At 42.9% G+C, this 17,352-nt stretch overlaps 1 protein-coding gene across 9 annotated transcripts in view; it reads right to left on the reverse strand.

The window, feature by feature from the left end:
• ST3GAL3 (ST3 beta-galactoside alpha-2,3-sialyltransferase 3) overlaps positions 1-17,352 on the reverse strand; it is a 184,595-nt gene that overhangs the window by 66,244 nt on the left and 100,999 nt on the right. For all 9 annotated transcript variants that reach the window (XM_080406921.1, XM_080406919.1, XM_080406920.1 and 6 more), the window contains one exon: positions 10,924-11,018. In XM_080406921.1, the coding sequence (XP_080263047.1) occupies positions 10,924-11,018 (95 nt within the window). The remainder of the gene's footprint in view (positions 1-10,923; positions 11,019-17,352) is intronic.

Genomic DNA, 17,352 nt, shown 5'->3' on the forward strand with positions numbered 1-17,352 from the left:
GATAACTGTCAGCTTTTCTCCATTCATCCACTGATTTTATTTTCTGGGATTTTTTTAAAAGGCACCAGCTGTATACAGCCCTTGCTTTAACATGAACCCATGCTTAAAGGAAAGATTGTTTTACTAGGGCAACAGCTATGCAAACAATTTGTTTTAATTCCTCCCCCCCCCCCCCCCCCCCGCCCCCCCCCCCCCCCCCCCCCCCCCAGCTGGTTTACCCAGGTTGTGAAGAAACCATGGCATGGATGCAGACACAATGCTAGCCTAGGCACAACTCCTCTCGTGCTTGGCAAGCGACAAGAACAGACATAGTGGTGGGTGTGCTCTGCCTTGTATACCTGTACACCAAGGAGGGGCCTGAGCATACATGTTCCGAGTACTACAAAGGAAAAAAATCCTTCCTGTTACAAGCAACAGGTATGTGTGCACTCATCTCTTGCTTCCAGGGCTCAGGCACACAGCCAGCTCAGGTGTAACAGAACTCGTTAGCTCAGACGCATCCCCATTCAAACAAGTCTCTCATTTTTTGAGGGCCACTTCGAGTCTGTAAAAGTTTCAGCTATTTTTGTTCAACTCAGAACACCAGCAAATCAGCCCAGCAGACGTGGGGCAGCACCATATGCCCTGAAACATGAATCATGGAGAGCACGGTGCAGAGACCTGCAGGGCTTTATGGAAGCTCAGCTCAGACCAAGCAGAACTTATTACCTGCCATTCATTGCTGGCACAGAGGTGGCTCCTGCAGCTCCAGCAGCTCTACATCATTTTTACCCCGGACAAGGAGAGCTGGTAGCACTGCACCATGGCTACCTTGCACTCTGCATGAAATCCTTTGGACATACTAAGCAGGCAGGAACAGAACAGCTTGGGCAAACCCATGCACTTCTTCCCTGTCACTCTCCTCCCCTAACCGGTATGGAGAAGAGGTGGATTCATCTTCGAAAAGCATTTAATCTTTGGCCTCTTCCCGGCTGCCAAACAGGCAGCCCAGCAGGTGCTAACTGGCTGCACGTTTTGTGAAATACAAACTTCCCGCTGGAAACCAAATTCAAACATCAAACCTGACTCATTCAGATTCTCCAACAGCCATTCAGTGGCCACAGTTTTGGTAAGCGCTTGAAGGCTGAGTAAACTACTAACAGCAACATTGCTCCCTGTGTACTGTTCCTTCTATTCATCCCCACGAGACTGATGGCAGACTTTACTAATACTAAAGCCTTTCTCCATCAAACACTGATGTTTAAACGGCAATGGCAGCGCCATCATCCTTAGGGCTACAGATGTTAGCTTCTTGGGAGTGGCAGATGTCTGGGCAGCAGCTCAGTGCCAGCCTCCTCCAATAGTTAACTCCAACGGTTCACATCAGAAAGAGCAAATTGCAATGCAGTGGTTCTGCTTACCTGAAACCATCCATACAGTAGGCATAAGAACATAGTGTACATACATTTATTATCTATAGGGAGGAATGTTTGCGCTGTTTAAGCCTAGCTGAAGTGAACTTATTCCAACAGTAAAAACATGTGGTTTTTATACAGCTCCTTCAAGGCAAAGGCTATAAGGTGATACATATACACGCATATATAAACATATATGCATATTCCTGAACTCACCTTCTTGGGTCCTCCATCTGCTCTCCTCATTTCTAAAAGCAGTAAATGTCTTTATACTCTGAGAGAATCAAACTTACTGAAGGCACAAGGCAAGTAAGTGACATAACTAGGAACAGAATAATGCCTCTGACTCCTAGATGAAGAGCCCTCTGCAAAGGTTTTCACCTTCAAGTAGCCCTCTGACTTACATGGTCTTCGCATGGGTCTGCTACCATCCTTTAATGATAAATTAATGGAAACGAACACCAATATCCTGCATTTTCACCCTCACTTTCTCCCATTTTTAAATAATGAACACATCACCAGGGCAAGCAATCTACCGCAGTTTTCTGCAGCCACAGCTTGTTTATTCTATTTTTTTCTTGTCATGGAGAATTTAGATTACTGGGGAGGAGAGCGGGAGATTACTTAACCCATTCATCTATCAAGCACTATGCACACACTATTACTGTACAAACAAAGCAAGCACATTTTCCTCCTATCTAGAGGAGGAGTTGACTACATTTATCTAAGAATTCTGAGTTATCATGACATATTCTATCTGTTTTGCCTTATAACATCAGAAGATTCAAAAGCAGCTCTGGACTGCATGATTTCTCTGAATACAAGTACATCTTGACTTCAGGTTGACCCTAAAATTTTCAGACATTTGGAAAAACTAAAAGTAAATAGTTAGAAATTAGGCGAGCAGTGACCACACAGTGAGAACCAGCCTAAGTCTCAATTCCAGCCTTTTTCTCTGGTATTTATGTGGTAGAGTGGAGACCTTCACTGTGAATGTCAACAGCACTTAACATTGTTATTTCTAAAGCATAAGCTTCTTGCTTGTACCCTTAAAAAAAATAGATGGGAGACCTTTCCACAGGGCTTACTGCAGGCATCTCACAGGGTCTACCTTGTGCCTGCCTTGAAAGTAGGCAAATCAGGCTGTTCATGCACTCTCGAGTGGCCAAGAGAAGAGGCTGTCATTTTTCACGTTGTGCATACCAGCCACCTTCCTTAAAAATCAGCAAGTCTACATGCCCTTATTGCCAGCAGCAAGTATTTGAATACCACAGGCTAGGCTCAGGGAACCGTGTGCTGCTGCAGTTGTTCACGTCTGCCCGTCGAGCCGCAGTCAGTGCCCATCTCCGCAGCTGGTCACCCAGCCACCACACCTCCAGCCAGCCCTTCTGCAGGGCCCCGCGCATCAGCTTCAGCTTTTGAGAATACACTGACTGGAGTGATGTTGATAGACATCCCTGCAGCACGCCAGCAGTCTCCTCTGCATATGGGTCCCTGTCCCATGACAACAGGATGCCACGCGTGTGTCAGCTTTGTGGGGAGAGTAAGTGAAACACTACCAATGCTATGGATTAAACAAATCACAATATTTACAAACAAGCTGTAAGCACAACCCCAGTGCATACTTTGCATACTTTTTTTCCCTCCCCCCCCCCGCCCCCCTTTTTTTTAATACTACCCAGAAGTTCAGCTCTGTATAAAGTTCCTTCGTCCGCATTTTTTCCTTAAGATCTCGCTCCATACAGAATATGAGGATCGACGTTGTACAGAAGGATTTACCACCCTGGTGCCTAGCATGAGGCCACGGACCCAAGTCCCACCACGTATTCCATCCCCCAGCTCTCTCCCAGAAATACTGTGTCCAGCTGCAGACACACATCATTATCGTATCTTAGTGAAGCTGGGAAACCAGTGAGTACAACAGGTATCAAAATGAGTCTGAAATTCTCTGCACCACCTCCTTTTATTATTGATTAGCTAACTATATGAGATCTCTGCAGGAGAAAGCAGCTACAAAGACTTCCAGAACTTAGAAGCAAATAACGAACACGTGAACTGGCTCTCAAAGACAGTCAAGGCAGTTAACTGCAAACTGCAAGAATCTGTCCCCAAATCACCTCTCATGTGTAAATACAAGAGAATGGTTTCCTGTGGTCATTAGCTGTACCAGATATAGGTGGTTTACTTGAGATACACCTTACTAACAACAGGACTTAAAACTGCCACTACTTCCAACATCCCAATATTTCCATTACCATTTTAATGGTATTAAGACAAATAGCATATAGTGTTGCACAGATACAAAACACAACAGGAAAAAAAAAAGACCAAAACTGAAGATGCATGGTACCTCCCTAAGAATTTTAGGAAAACCTGGCATGTATTAAATGTAAGCTCCAGAAAGCCCTTAAGGCCTTTTTTTATAACAAGATATAAATAAAATACATAACATTTGGCCTCTTCATTTACATCGTAGTTTTGGAGCCTTCAGGGATATTTTTTTCCAAGCTTTTCCTCACAACCAAGAGTTTGTTTTTTCAGAATACAAGCTTAGTTCCCAACATAATCCCAGGGCTTGCAAAATTGGAACATTAATTAAAAAAAAAATATGCCAAAAAAATGGGCAACATCTTGCAATAACCATGCATTAACCATTTTGATCCAAACTCAAGTTTGATACACAGGAAGCAATAAAACCTGTAGAAACAGGCTAATTCATGCCAAATAAAAATGGTCTTGACAGACTCACAATGTGCTGTCCAAAGACAAGTGGAAAAATAAATGCAGTCTTATACAGTGCTGTTCTTCCCTTTGTTTCTGCATTTCTGAAGCCCCTTCACAAGTGGCCAGGCAATGCCTTCCCAGGCCAAAAAAATCAGTAACTACTACAGTGATTTCTAATTCTTCTGACCCTTGCAAAAGCATTAAGATGTAGCACTTCAAAACACAACTGCCAGAGATGACCTGCTCTTCCTTCTAGGAGGTAAAAGGCAGGAATAACATCCATATCTCAATTGCACTTCCAACAATTCTGGGAAGAACTCCGATACGGAGTCATCCAATTAACTGCAAACTTGGGGGCTGAGATCTCCCTGGGGCACCTTTCCCTTCACAGTGGGTTGGGAGAAAGACTATTCTTTAAGCACATTCAACAGCAAAGCATCAATTTTGATTGAAGTAAGCAACTGCACTGGAGGGTTGTACTTTCATCAAGAGAGCTCAAGAGTGAGCTGATTTAACCTTCAAAATTCACAGTATAACTTCCCTTCAGAGGCTTTATTCAGTAATGAAAAGCTGATTCTCTACCTCTTCTGAAGCTTTTAATTTTTCCCCCCTTCGAACCTCTCATTTAATTTCTTGAGGTTATAAAATCAGCTAGATTCCCCGGGGAAACAGCAACGTTTTTACAGCTATATTCCCATGTGATAATTGCAACTATTACCAATTTTGGTCAAATGTAAAATTCTAGTGAAAACTAGTTCAGAAATCTGCCTCAAACTCAAGAAGAAACAACAGTCTAGTGTTAGTACCTATTCTGAACAGAGCTAACAGCTATACACGCTTCTGCTTCTTGCTTATTTGTTAAAGGAAGAACATGCGAAGAACAAAAAAATGCTCACAGTAGGAAAATCATCTGTACAACAGAGCACAGCTAACAAAATAAGGATAAAGTTAGAGAATTAAAGTGGAAAAGGAACACCTCATTGTCAAGCAGACCCAGTCAAATGTAGGGAAGGTGTGTCTGCATGTGATACTCCAGCCTTTATAAAGAGCTGGAAGAGCAGGTCAGAAAAGACCTACTTTTCTGATAGTTTTTCTTTGGGTCAGTTGTAAATTTCAGTTGTGATGCCCAAGTGAATATGTTTTCTCACAGATAAAGTATTGCTTATGCCAAGAAAGTTGATGTGGAAGAAAAAGCTATGCAAGAAAAGAACATGCATGAAGAGACGAGATCTTCTCCCAATAACATTTTGATATGCCAACTTTGGTATGCCTGAAAACTCAACATTTTCACTGAAGATGAATGACCTCTCCCCCATGAGACTGATGAAACCACTGCTACGCAGCACTGAACCATGGTTCTTCCCAGAAGCACGAACACAGAAGAAAACATCCAAATAAAACCAAGTACAAGAACAATTAACCATTGCACAATACATCTCATTAGCACTGGTGCTCTGGGTAAAGAATTGATTTCGTTGCCACCAAATGTGTCACCAATTCCAGATGCCCCTCTTCTATCAGATGAAAATATGAAGTCTCCTGGCCATTAGTACACACTACATTTGATAAAACTGTAGCACTTCGAACATGTTCTTAATATTCTTTTATCACCATGGGGGAGAAATTGCTTCCTAGATTCCTGGTGGGAGGCAAATTCTGAGGTAGTGACAAGACAGTCACTCCCTAAGAAATAAGTATCACCTTCAAAGACAAACTGAATTAGGGCCAACAAAGCAGCCCCTCTGCTTAAAGCAGTCTAGCAGGCACAAAGGTAGAAGTGAAGACCTGTAATTACTGCTAAGCAATGACACAATTACTGACTAAATGCATGGAAGAGGTATTACATGGATCACGTCTGTTTGGTTTTTTAGCGTATGCCGTGCCATATGTTTTCACTTAAGTTCAATAAAAAAACTGCACCAACTCTGCCGTCCTCATTACACAGAGAATGCCAGATACCAGCTACTCTTTCTTAAGAAAGCCTTTTATATTCTTTAAGCCACATGTACTGAGAAATTCTATTAATAGTCAGGTATTTCTCCAGTCTTGTTTGTTGCCCTTCTCCAAGTAACTCTTTCCTTTTGCTTTAGCTACAGAGGTAAATTTGGGGAGGAGGCCCTCTGGGATTAATAATCTCACTAAACTATAAACAATGTTTCCATTGCTTATTCATTGACCAATTTAGCCCCAAAAGCAATGCACATGCCAGAGGATCTCTGCAACAGTATGGACAGCATGTGCTTATTCATACCTCCATACGTTACACTTTTCTAGCTCTGGTAGAAAAGCGTGAAAATACAGAAGAAGTTTCAATTTAAAAAAACAGTTTCCATTTAACTCATTTAAGAGCCTGAGATCTCTCCTTGCTCTTCACTGAAAAAGCTGCAAGAGCAGGCTTGGTGGGTGCTAGGAAAGAATTCCTACAAGCAAATTAGGCCCTGACAAATGGTGAAACATGGGAGGCACTCCAACATCCCAGTTAATGCCGAAACAATAGCCTGGGACACGGGAGAGTGCTTGGCAGCCTGAGCTGTCCCCCAGAGGACATCTTGGCATTTGTAGCTTTTAGAGTTCCAACTTCTTGTTACAGTTTGATCTTCTCCACAACTCTTCAAGTTGTCTAATTTCACCACGTTCCTGAACAACACCCCTCGCTTTGGCTATATACACACCAATAAACAAACCGGCAGCGGGGCACGGGCTCACGCTGTCCTACACGAGCCCGTACCACTGAAGCGTTAGCACAGTCCCCGATGGTTTTCACCAGGACCAACTAATATTCTCCTCTCCAATTCTCACGCACTCAGAGGGTCACAGGCTAACGCCGGCCAGTGACCTTTCCCGATAGGAAGCCCGGATAGAGCCACCCTTTTGCTGGGGGGGCGGGGAGGGAGTTAACCTGTTTGAACAATGAGCCTGGCTGCCTGCGGGACCTGAGGACAACCGTTTCATTTAACTGAGATGGAGGCGTCATTTCCAGGTGCTGACAGTGGCACACCCCGTTTGTAGACTCTGTCAAGTCACACGGTGGGAGACAACAAGCTCAACGTGGCACTAACAGTCTCATTTTTAAGAGTAAGTGCAGTCAAGTATGACACTGACCTGTTTGACAACATGGTCATTCCTTATCATTTAAAAAAATCCTGATTCAGATTCTGAAAGGCAACCTTATGTGTTTATAGCCAGCGGCAGAAGTCACTGGGTGAAACCTAGAACCACTGTTACACAAAAGGCCATCTAGATACTGGTAGTGACACTTTGTGGTGTCAAAACCTAATGTGCTCACACCTCTTCAGAAATATGACATACCTGTTTCTTTCCCTGTTCACACAGAGAAAGCAAGAGCTCCCACAAAGGCCTACAGACACCGGCAATGAGTGCAATGAGACCTCCAATCTGCTGTATCAGCTGCAAAACTCCTGACATCAGCTCCACTTTTATCCCAGGCTGCTGGGGTATTGGGATCAAGCAATTCGGATCAATCCCTGGTCCAGAACTTTGGTGAACAGAGGCAGAGTCAACAAGTACAACATGTACTAAAACTCTGCCCATTTAAGACGGGTTAAGGAAAAGATGCAACTGCTCCTCATAAACTCCTCTTCATCTACTTCCAATACCTTGCAGAGGGCTCTTGGAAGACCACTGTTCAAAAAGAGCTTGCACGAGGCCTCCTACTGTGTGCCTCTTCTCAGAAAATCCTGTTCATAAAGCAGTAAGGTCACCACCTGCTTACTCATGTGTTTGTTTCATTTAGCAGACAAGTAATGACTAAGGCAGTTAACTAGTGATAGCAGCAGTTTCCAGTCTGACATGAGATGTGCATTGTTCCTACTGCAATAGTCCATTTCAGAACCAGCATCATTTGGGGGAAAGTCAAAAAACGTTCATATTAAGAACCATATTCACCTTAAGGGCTCATACACACAAATGCTCTCGGAGAGAGTGGAGCACTCTGGTCATAAAATCCCCTTGCGCAGGCTAATGGCCAAATCAGAAAATGACCAATGGAGAAAAGAAGCGCGCATTCTTTCCTGAAGGCACACGGTTAAGCTTTTTATATTATAACGAGTACTTCTTAGCATCTGGAGATGGGAGACTGCCTTTACAAGCCAATTCTTTTTGAAGAAAATTAAGATCCCTGATGAACTGTGTCAAAATGATCAGCATATTGCCTTCTCCTTGATATGATCACCTTTAAAGAGCAGTGGTCCTGTCCTGAGAATTTCTGAGCCATTTCTACTCTTTTACATATAATTTATACAGACTTGTCACTCCAAAGTAGTGTAGTAGCAATTATCTTTGTAGACAATGCTCCTCAAAAGCTGCTTTCCCCTAAAGATTGCAAGATTTGCTCTTGCAATCTTGGAATTGTTCTTTCTTGGACCTGTAAACACCAAGCGATGGATGAAAAAGGACTTCTTTCAAATTTTTTGCTGAGAAAAAGCAAAGAGAAACTTAGCTAAAAGTCTGAAGAATACAGAGAAACTTTAACAAGAGAAAGCAGAAATGGTGGATGAGCCTCCAAGCTGCTGAGAATCTCTTGATTTCATAACTTGAGTACTTTCAAGCTACCACAGATTAGTTTCTGGGAGTTTCTTGGAACATGCAGCTTTACTGAAAGGGAGCTCATCCTGCAACTATATTTCACACCAAACAAGAAGCCATTTTGCACTTGGACTAGAAAACACTGGGTGATATTCACTGAAGTTCTCAGCAAAATCTTCCCATTACCAACCCAGCTACAGACAGTATCTATAAACACCGGCCGCCTTCCCTAGTGTGACGCATGTCAGAAATCCCAGCTGATGGTGTCACAGGGCTGCCTAATGCACAGAGCAAAACTCCTGCCCCGTCTGTTTCACCACTGGTACATCTCTCTACACTTTCTCAGCCACCCCGAGTGCTCTTTTTCCCATGCACATCCCAGCTCTGATAGCCTTCATCTCACACCAGCACGTGACTGAGCTCCACGCTGCCTGCCTGGGTTAGTTGTTTGGATATCATTAGATTGCCCTGACTGAAAGCCCTAATGAGGTGTTGATCCCATCATCCAATCACTCAGCTGAGCCAGAATGCATCCCGTGGGACAGCCAGAAAAGACTGATGCAAGAATTCCAAGTGATGTGTAACATGAAAGGGCGCCATTCGCATCGCTAGGACTCACAGCCTGTCAGCATGGCCATTAGAAATGCTGGGCTACAGAGATTTATAATTCAACCCTCCCACACAGAGAACTTGCTCCAGACTGAAACTTGGCACAAAATTCAGTCCCAGGAGGGCATTAAAAAAAATAACCCATTCAACGGTTTCTGTCCCATGGCTTCAGCTCACAGCCATTTAAATAACGACAATTTCTCATTTCTCTTTTTAACTGAGGAAATCCAATATAAAACACCAGATTTACATAACATTGCAGTGGTGATACAAGCTGGCAACAAACCCAGGAAGAAGGCTGCCAGAGCCGTTCCGTCATCCCCTTTTGGTGAATTTCTCCATTTGGATTCAGTTTAACGGAATGATTTTTATTAGGTCTAGCTGACATCATCTGTAATCTACAAATCCCACCTCCACGTTGGTCAGGCAGCTTGCCCTAGCTTTGTACACCTTATGTGCCTCTTAGAAGGGGACAAGCCCTCCTGCGGTCAATGCAGCCTTCCACTTGTGCCGTCACTGTTATTTCTTTGCTGCAAATTCTGCTGGCTGATCTAGAGGACAGTAATTAGTTGCCTATTGAGCTGCAAAAGACCAACTGGACAAGGAGTGGACATACACAAAACAAAGAAGGGAACTGATGCAAGCCAAAATAAATTTGTCAGTAGAGCTCTGAGTTGATCCAAGACTGCTCTGACAACTGCCACACCTGCTTCCAGGGAGAGAGACAGACTCCAAGCCTATTGTGGCCGCAATCTTTACCAGGTATTTCAGTTCCTGCGGGTACCATCTATAATCTTGAGTTTGTCAGTGGGGAAAAAAAAATTTAAAACCTTTGAAGTTGATGCAATACCACAAACGCTTCTTAATAAATGCATCAGACTTCAGGAAGTCTGCAGCAAATCACTGCAGTGTGCATAAGCCTTCTGCTCCACCATCATTCACCCAAAGAGGCCTTTTGTAGCACATGTGGGATAGTTAGGAGCTTGTGTCACCTGCAAAATGTATCATCTGCTGCGCGGACTACTGGCTTCCATCTCATCACCACCCCTGCTCTGCCACAGCATACCTGAGACGCAGCCCCTGCTGCCACACTCCAGCATATTATAAATCATCACCAAAGCACCTGAATGAATCTTTTTCCTGTTTGTTATACAAGTTGACAAGTAGCACACCTATAGAAGAATTATACTACCAAATGCTATGAGAAGAAAATGAAGATTTGTATCAGTGGTCAACCCCAAGGCTCCGAAACCCAGAAAGAGAAGTCTTTCCTGTTCTTTGGGGAATTACTGACTTAAAGATATTTTAAATCATTTTGGACTCTCTCTGCTGTCAGCAAAGATGCTACAAGATGTTATGGCAGTGAATGTCAAAATGCTTCTTCCAGAACATGGTAGTAGGTCTAAATTGCCATTGTTGCACTGACTCTTTGCACATACTAAACCATCCTCCCTAAGACCAGCCTCTAAGGTCCACGTTCCAGCGGTTAAAATCCTTCTGGATCTCTGAGAGCTACATGTACAATATTTTTCTTGAACAGGGGACAAAAGCTGAGCCCGGGGACCACCTGAGCTTTCAAAATGGAAAACCAAAATGGGGCAAGCATCTGCAGAACCACCTTCTTTTCAACAGCTGCACAGTTTTCTCATACCTTGTCCTTTAATTCCAAAGGGGGGTACAAAGTCCCTGATACGTGCCCATTTCCTGAAGGAATCATCCAAGAACATTGGTGCCGGCTTCGAGAACCTGAGAAAACCAAATTGAGAGAGAAATTAACTCCTGAACTAGGAAGGATACATTTCTGTAGGGAGGTTGAAAGAATCCGTACCTAAGTGCTGATTCTACATTCTCACTGGCAATATAGTAACGTGGAAGATTTTACTTTTACCCAAAGGTGCCTGCAGTGGAACAAATCTGTCAGAATTCGTGCCATGAGGCCACCCAAATCATTCAAGTTATGAGCCTGGCAATCATTTCCACTCAACAGTTTAGAACTTCCCCGCTATTGTTTGGCTATTAATTTAGCTAAAATAAGTTTTAAATTGCATCCAGAGTTTAGGCAGTTTTACTTCCAGCTTTGTAAGCACAAGCCAATTTATGTGCTGTCCATGCCAGCATGTGAGGAAGGGGTGCAGAGTTGCCTTTATATCATTCATTACATATAAGCCTGCTGCTCTGTGCAGGCGTGGATGCACTGGGCAAATGCATGTGGAGAGCAAGGCTGGGCTTATCTGCTGTCACGGCTGCTCCTGCCTTGCTCATACGCACAGACTATCACAACACAGGCAAGAAAGGAAATAGCTCAGGAGATCATGAAGCAGGACTTAGTTTACAGAGAATGGAAATTCAGTACAGATGTAGGTGTTTTCTTTTGCATTCATTAACATACAAATGATCCAAGAGAGGTCCCTGCCAAACCAAACAGTTGTGATGTATCCAAAATCACTTACAAAAGAGAGAACCAGTCCTTCTAAACCATGTCATTATGTGAATTTATTGTCCTAATTACACCCTCAGCACACAAACACAGCAGCTACTAAAAATTTGTCTCTTCTAGAAACAATCAGTTCAGTGGCCAGATAGAAGGAAACCATTAGCAGAAGAAACTACAGAAATATTAACTTTCACATGGGACCACTTCTGAGTGTACCAAGATCACCGCTAGGCGATGGCTCCACTACAGCCACACTGCAAGTGCAACGTACACATACCTGAAACAGACACAGCCTGGCTAACCTAGGTAGTAGTAGTGGGATAGATGTAACGCACCAGTTTAATCCTCCCTTCAAGCTATTTTGCACTCAGCGTGTGACTCCACGCTACTGCAATCAGATAACTTTTGGACTTGAACTACCTGATTGAAGATAAACTCATCTACACTACAACAGAGCCAGGTACAGAATGTGGCTGATCTAGAAGGAAAAGGATGTTTTTTCCAGAGCTGAAGATATGAAAGGATCTATATAACTTTACCTGGGAAAAGGTGGGGAAGATGTGTTAGATATATTAAAGCTTCTGAAGATCTTAATTAAAAAACAAAAACATACAGAGGCCTAATAAAAAAAAAAAAAAAAAAGAACAGGATACAATAATACTCTCAAAATATCCTAAAAAACTTCAATAACCTGACAAATTAGCTCTATGTTTTTTCAAGCATCTTGGTGCACTGAAATGCAAGTATTGTGTTACACCGGTGGGTCTCTAAGGAATTATCTCCACCTCTTTCCAAAATCAATAGAAGGAATCTTTGCAGGATTTTCATACAATGCGAGAGCTTTCATAACCTGAATGGCTACAGCACAGATGTTCACAGCTCTCCCTTTAGAGCTACCACTTGAACTAACAGCAGAAGCCAGGTCCCACAGAACGGTTCGTGCTCTCCCTAAGCGGCAGCTGCAGTGAAGGAGGACCGCATTGCCTGGGAGTCACCAGCATCTTTGGGCTGGTTTGTTAGGTCACCGAGCTACTCTGGTCCCTGCTGTGACATGCAATCTTCAGGAAAATTTTGGATGCTTCAGAAAATGCATATATGAGCAGGTTTTGTTCTCCTCTCCAGAATCAAAAGGATCCCCTACAGTAACGCTACAAAGTAGGGCAGTGTAAATAAAACACTTAGCCAGTTCAGTTGCCTGTTCAAGAGCACTGCACGAGAAAGAAGGCACAGGCTGTAAGGTCGGGCCTAACTCAGAAGTTGGTATTATTTATCGATGCAACTAACTGGCCTATTTGCAAGTCATATACCAGTAAAAGACAGTTTATAGTAGTCTGACATGGAGTGTGGAGTGTCTCTCCCTCATGCAATCCCTTTCCAAGGTGCACCGTAAAACCAGGAGGAAGGTCAGATCCTCTCCTGGGACTCCCTGGGCCCCAAGGGGAGTCCCCAAACTCAGGTGAAGCACTAGCAGGAGCGATCTGGTGCTCTGTGGTGTCCCTTCTGCATGTGACAACCAGGGGATCAAAGTGATGCCCAAAGAGAAGTGTGAAGTGGCCATTGGCTTTTTTTCTTGTATTTGCTACAAGTTAATTAGGGATTTTTCTAGCAAAGAACATAATAGCCTTAGACCACCTACTATTATTTGGTAACATTTAACACTACTGTACACAGACCTAGGGACACTTTCAATTCATACTTTGGCTTCATTTAAGAGGAGGGAGGAATGGTTTGGAGGGAAATACTATATTCATATGGGGAAAAAAGGAGCAAACTAGAGGATATTTAGGTCCCATAAATCTTGAAGCTAATTCCATTTTGGAAATATTAAGAAATCATGAATGCTATAAGCTCATGATCTATGAAAAACACGTTGCCACCTCAATAAATCAGAGCAGGCCAGAACCGATGTCCAGCAGTGACAGGGAAACGCTGTCTGCCAGACCTCTCCAGGAGCACGGCTGTTCTGTCTCGGCTCTGAAGTGCGTCTGGTGTATTCTAGGACCCTTCAGGAAATATCAGGATATGCCTCAAACAGGCCATGGGAATGCTCTCTGCAGAGCACCTAAAATACATTCCAAGGAATGCGTGGGAGTTTGTCAAACAGAAAAAGTAAATGTTTCTGAATGATGTTACATTTTGTATCTACTGAGCCGCTTGCCTACGGAACGCTGCATTTTACCCTAGTCATCTGTCATGGCTACCTAAAGGCAGGTTAGCTTCACCAGCAAACACAGCTCCAGAACTGAAATGGGCTTGCGCTCTATGGGCAAACAGCATGCAATGGGAGTCTGAATTTTTCAGATTTAAACTTTAAGCACTTCCTCTCCACCTCATCCTAAATTACAGAACAGACATAATACAGCCTCATAGCACATGACAGCCATGAAAAGATGAGAAATTTCAGTGTTTGTGGCACACACTTAGGGCCTGCATGATTTGGGAGAGGAATGCCAAGCATCTAAAATCTCTAGTTTGAATGGCATACCCTGATAAAACAGCAAATGACATCTGAATAGACCAAATGCTGGATATGATAATTACGAGGTACAGTTGAAATCTCTCCCAGCTCTCAAGTTTGCATTCCTTATACAAAGACATTAGTAAAACCTCTAACACAATTTGTCACTGCACACAGCAAAAGGAAGTGTGCTGCCAGAAAACTATTCTTAAACAGGAATCTATATATGGAAGAAAGTGTGATATATATTTGTGACTAGGGGATTTCTGGCTTACACAACAAAAAAATTACATTTGCAGTTATTTTATCCCTGACAAGTAAGAAGAGTTTTGACCCCAAACATTTCTACCTGGGATGCTGAACTAGCCTGCCAGAAGCTCTCCAGCCAAGTTTTCCGACCTTTTCCATTCTGTCCATGATGCACTGATCCATTCACAGCTACTCCTCTTTGATGTGTGCTGAGGCATTCAAAATCATCAGCACTAACTTCCCAAAGTGTCTTGCAAATCCCAGATTAGCACTGCCACTATTCAAGGCAGCTATTGAACAATTTCAGGCATTTAATCTTGACTAGAATCTGCTTCCTACTCCTACCTGCTGCTTTCAAGACAATTAATACATAAACGTGTAGAACAGTAAGCAAGACCTGAGAAAAAGTAAAATAAATAAACCGATCGATACTCTTTAGGTTCAACGAGGAGGGAGGAAGACAAGGCCAAGTCCCTGAAAAGAGTAGATGGCACCACATTTCTAGAAATCATCACACTAAGGAAAGGCAGGTTGGCAGCCACTAAGCTCCAACGTGGGCTTATTTCTTAGATATTTCCTTCCTTCCCCCCACCCCCTTAAGCCACCCTGCTGTTTTGTTTCTTCTTTAGTTAGGGAGAATTAGCAGTGAACGAAAATTGGAAGCTGAAGAAAAAACAGCAGACTGTGCTAGAACCTAATGTTGGACACAACCTGCACATTGCGTTTGTAAAAGGGCGTGAACAACCTTCTTTTTTTTTTTTTAAACACAGAAAAGAATGCCTTATTTTTTCTGTGATGACTACTGTCTTTTGTTTGCTTATGTTCAAACACATCCACAGTTAGACAGAAGGCACAAAATCTACCAATTTTATACATAAAATGGCCAAAATACAAACCGAAGCACTCTAGCACTGAATAATGAGCTCTAATAGAGGCATTTGTAAAAGTACGGAGAGAAAATCTAAACTAACCTTTTCCTTTTTCCCTAGCGAGACCTAGATGTGTGTTCTCTCCCTTGCCTCCCTTCTCTGGGGAGCAGCATGGTGTGACAGCGTAGGGAATGAGGACGTTTGTGATGTCCTGATTTCACATTTCTTATTGACATTAATCCTCTGTCAAAAATCCCAGCAGTTCAAAGATTCCTCAAGCAGCTGAAAAATTTAAGAAATGGCATTAATAAGGATTAACCCCATCCTACAACCAACACCCTTCTTTTCCTAAAACGGCAAACAAATGAGCCAAAAAAATAGAAGGCTGCAAGAAGAAAATCTTCAAAAGTAAAGATCAGGTCAAAAATTAGGCTGATCTTAGAAAACTGCAGGAAGAGTCTAAAATAAAATCAGACAATATGATAAAGATAACTTAACATTGAAGAGTGGTTGGTCAGCGCACCCTGCCACTGCCATTTGAGCCCCCTAGCTCTTCCTTTGGAAGAGGCAGTGAGCCACTGATCCTTACCCATCTTCTCCCAAGTTATTCATGCCTACAGACCCCGAGTGTACCTACAGTTACCCCTTTCACCTCAAAGGTCATCATCTACTTGGCTGTTCCCTGTACAGATGCCTCTGAATTACGCAGCGGCACAACACTCTGGCTTTGTTCTCTGCCCTTTCCCAGTAACCCTGCCATTTGGGTTTTGTCTGCTTCTAAGCTGATAGAATCACTTGCTCCCTCGCAGACCTGCACGAAGGATCCTGAGGTGTAAAACTACGGTCCTTCTTTCCGACAGGAAGGGGCAATAAATGCCACAGCCACTCAAAAAAAAAAAAAAAAAAAAAAGCCTTTGAACAGGCTTTATTCCGTGAACAAAGGAAGGGATCCACTGAACAAAAAAAACCCGCTACCCACCCACGGGCTGTGTAGCAGTTATCCCAGCCTCCTTCCCTGGGAATGATTGCTCTGTACCTTTGGGGTACCCTGGAGCATCACCAGCCTTCTTGTTTGCCCTCTTTGCTCTCCATCACCTAGTAGGTGTTTAAACTCAGCAATGCAGGCGTTTTCCCATTGCCTGCTCGTTGCTCTACTTAGAGCCAGACCAGCTGCTCCAACATATCTTAAAGGGCCTCCATGCTGTGGTTCATACACAGAACACTGTCACATTACTGCAGAAAGATAAACATCCTATCATGACTGAAAAATTTAACTATCTGTAACATCTGTAAAACCTGTGGAGTACTCTACTTCGTTCAGGATCAGAAAACATCAGCTCAACGACCATGCTGGTTCCGGGCCTCGTGTGGAAAACACAAACAGACTGGAAAAAGGCTGTAGGAGAGCTGTGGAAAAGATACGAGGTCTAGAAAACATGACCTCTGAGGAAAGCTAGAAAGAAATTAATTTGTTCAGTCTAGAGAAGAGAAATTGAAAGAGGACATGATAAGTCATTAGATATTACAAGGCTGCTGCAAAAGAAAAAGGTAACATCTCCAAATCCCTGGTAAATAGAAGTAAATTCTATTAGAAAAAAAAGGGGGGCTAAAATGCAAAGGAACTGAAATTAAACATTAGAAGAAGGTTTCTTATGCTTGGGATTATTATTACACATTGACATCTATTGCCTGGATATGGGTTACAGAACTTGCATCAACTACATTGGTTTCTGATTTTATTGTATTATTTTTAAGAACAGGTTGACATTAAGCGTGCGTTAGCCATGTGCCTACTTTTAAGAGGGAAAATTAAAGATATGATCTTTTGAAACTCTGCACAGGTCTATTTCTTTTAAAACCATTTTCACACTGGGCTAACATTTCTAGGAGGTGACCAAGTACCCAAGTTACAGTCAGCTGTAGTTGGGAATCAACAGCTACTCTTCAGACTTCTTGTGCTTCTTAAGTATTTACCTTCATATATGGTAATCAAATTTCAGTACAAACACAACTGTAGATAAGCAACACATGGATTTTGCAAGCCTGTTGCCTGCCAAGACTGCTTTCTGT

The sequence above is a fragment of the Falco punctatus genome (genome assembly GCF_963210335.1).
Source record: "Falco punctatus genome assembly, chromosome: 11".
In the NCBI taxonomy this organism is placed as follows: Eukaryota; Metazoa; Chordata; class Aves; order Falconiformes; family Falconidae; genus Falco; species Falco punctatus.